General features: G+C 62.7%; 1 protein-coding gene across 1 annotated transcript in view; it reads left to right on the top strand.

The window, feature by feature from the left end:
- The first annotated feature begins 6 nt into the window (after positions 1-6).
- PGAP3 (post-GPI attachment to proteins 3) overlaps positions 7-1060 on the top strand; it is a 2638-nt gene continuing 1584 nt past the window's right edge. The window contains exons 1-2 of the mRNA XM_017736546.1: positions 7-424; positions 503-655. Of these exons, the coding sequence (XP_017592035.1) occupies positions 362-424; positions 503-655 (216 nt within the window). The 5' untranslated portion in view covers positions 7-361. The remainder of the gene's footprint in view (positions 425-502; positions 656-1060) is intronic.

Genomic DNA, 1060 nt, shown 5'->3' with positions numbered 1-1060 from the left:
GGGGATACTGGGCCATACTGGGGGCGGGTCATGGAGCCATACTGCGGGGACGCTGGACTTTGCTGTGGGAGGTGCTGGGCCAGTTTGGGCATCACTGAACTCTCTCTGAGGACACTGGGCCATACTGGGAGCAACTGGACCGTGCTACTGGTCACCATGGGGACAGCTGGGTGTCCTCCCAGATCGTTCCGTGGTGCCCAGTGAGGTGTCGGGGGGTGTCTCTGGTGCCACGGGGTGAACCCCACCCGCTCCCCCTGCCCCGAGCCAGGCCCTGGCGCTCCCATCGCCCACTGGTGCATACTGGGAGGCACTGGTGTGTCCCGCAGGCTGGACGTGCCGGGATGAGTGCAAGTACGAGTGCATGTGGCTGACGGTGCGGCTGTACCAGCAGGGCGGCCACCGCGTGCCCCAGTTCCATGGAAAGGTGAGCGGTGGTCCTGGGGGGGGAAGCGGGGGAAGTCGGGGTCCCCCCGTGCCCGCTGACGCCCCCGTCCCCTCCCAGTGGCCCTTCTCCCGGTTCCTGTTTTTCCAGGAGCCGGCCTCCGCCTTCGCCTCCTTCCTCAACGGCCTGGCCAGCCTGGTCATGCTGCTGCGCTACCGGGCGGCTGTGCCCCCCGCCGCCCCCACCTACCCCACCTGCGTCGCCTTCGCCTGGGTGAGCCCTTCCCCGTCTTTTCCCCCGTCTTTTTCCCCATCATCTTTTCTCTCCCTTTCCCCCCTTTTCTCCTCCTTTCTTTTCCCCTTTTCTTTTCCCCTTTCCTTTTCCCCTTTCCTTTTCCCCTTTCCTTTTCCCCTTTCCTTTCCTTACCTGTCTCCTTCACTTTTTTCCCTTTCCCTTCCCCTTTCTTTTCCTTCTCCCTGTCCTTCCCCTTCCCTGTCCTTCCCCTTCCCTGTCCTTCCCCTTCCCTGTCCTTCCCCTTCCCTGTCCTTCCCCTTCCCTGTCCTTCCCCTTCCCTGTCCTTCCCCTTCCCTGTCCTTCCCCTTCCCTTTTTCCCCTTCCCTTTTTCCCCTTCCCTTTTTCCCCTTCCCTTTTTCCCCCCATTCTCCTTCCCTTCCCCCC

Source organism: Corvus brachyrhynchos, unplaced genomic scaffold, assembly GCF_000691975.1.
Source record: "Corvus brachyrhynchos isolate BGI_N302 unplaced genomic scaffold, ASM69197v1 scaffold30, whole genome shotgun sequence".
Lineage (NCBI taxonomy): Eukaryota > Metazoa > Chordata > Aves > Passeriformes > Corvidae > Corvus > Corvus brachyrhynchos.
Note: the sequence above shows the minus strand (reverse complement) of the source record. Positions and strands in the feature narration are given on the sequence as shown.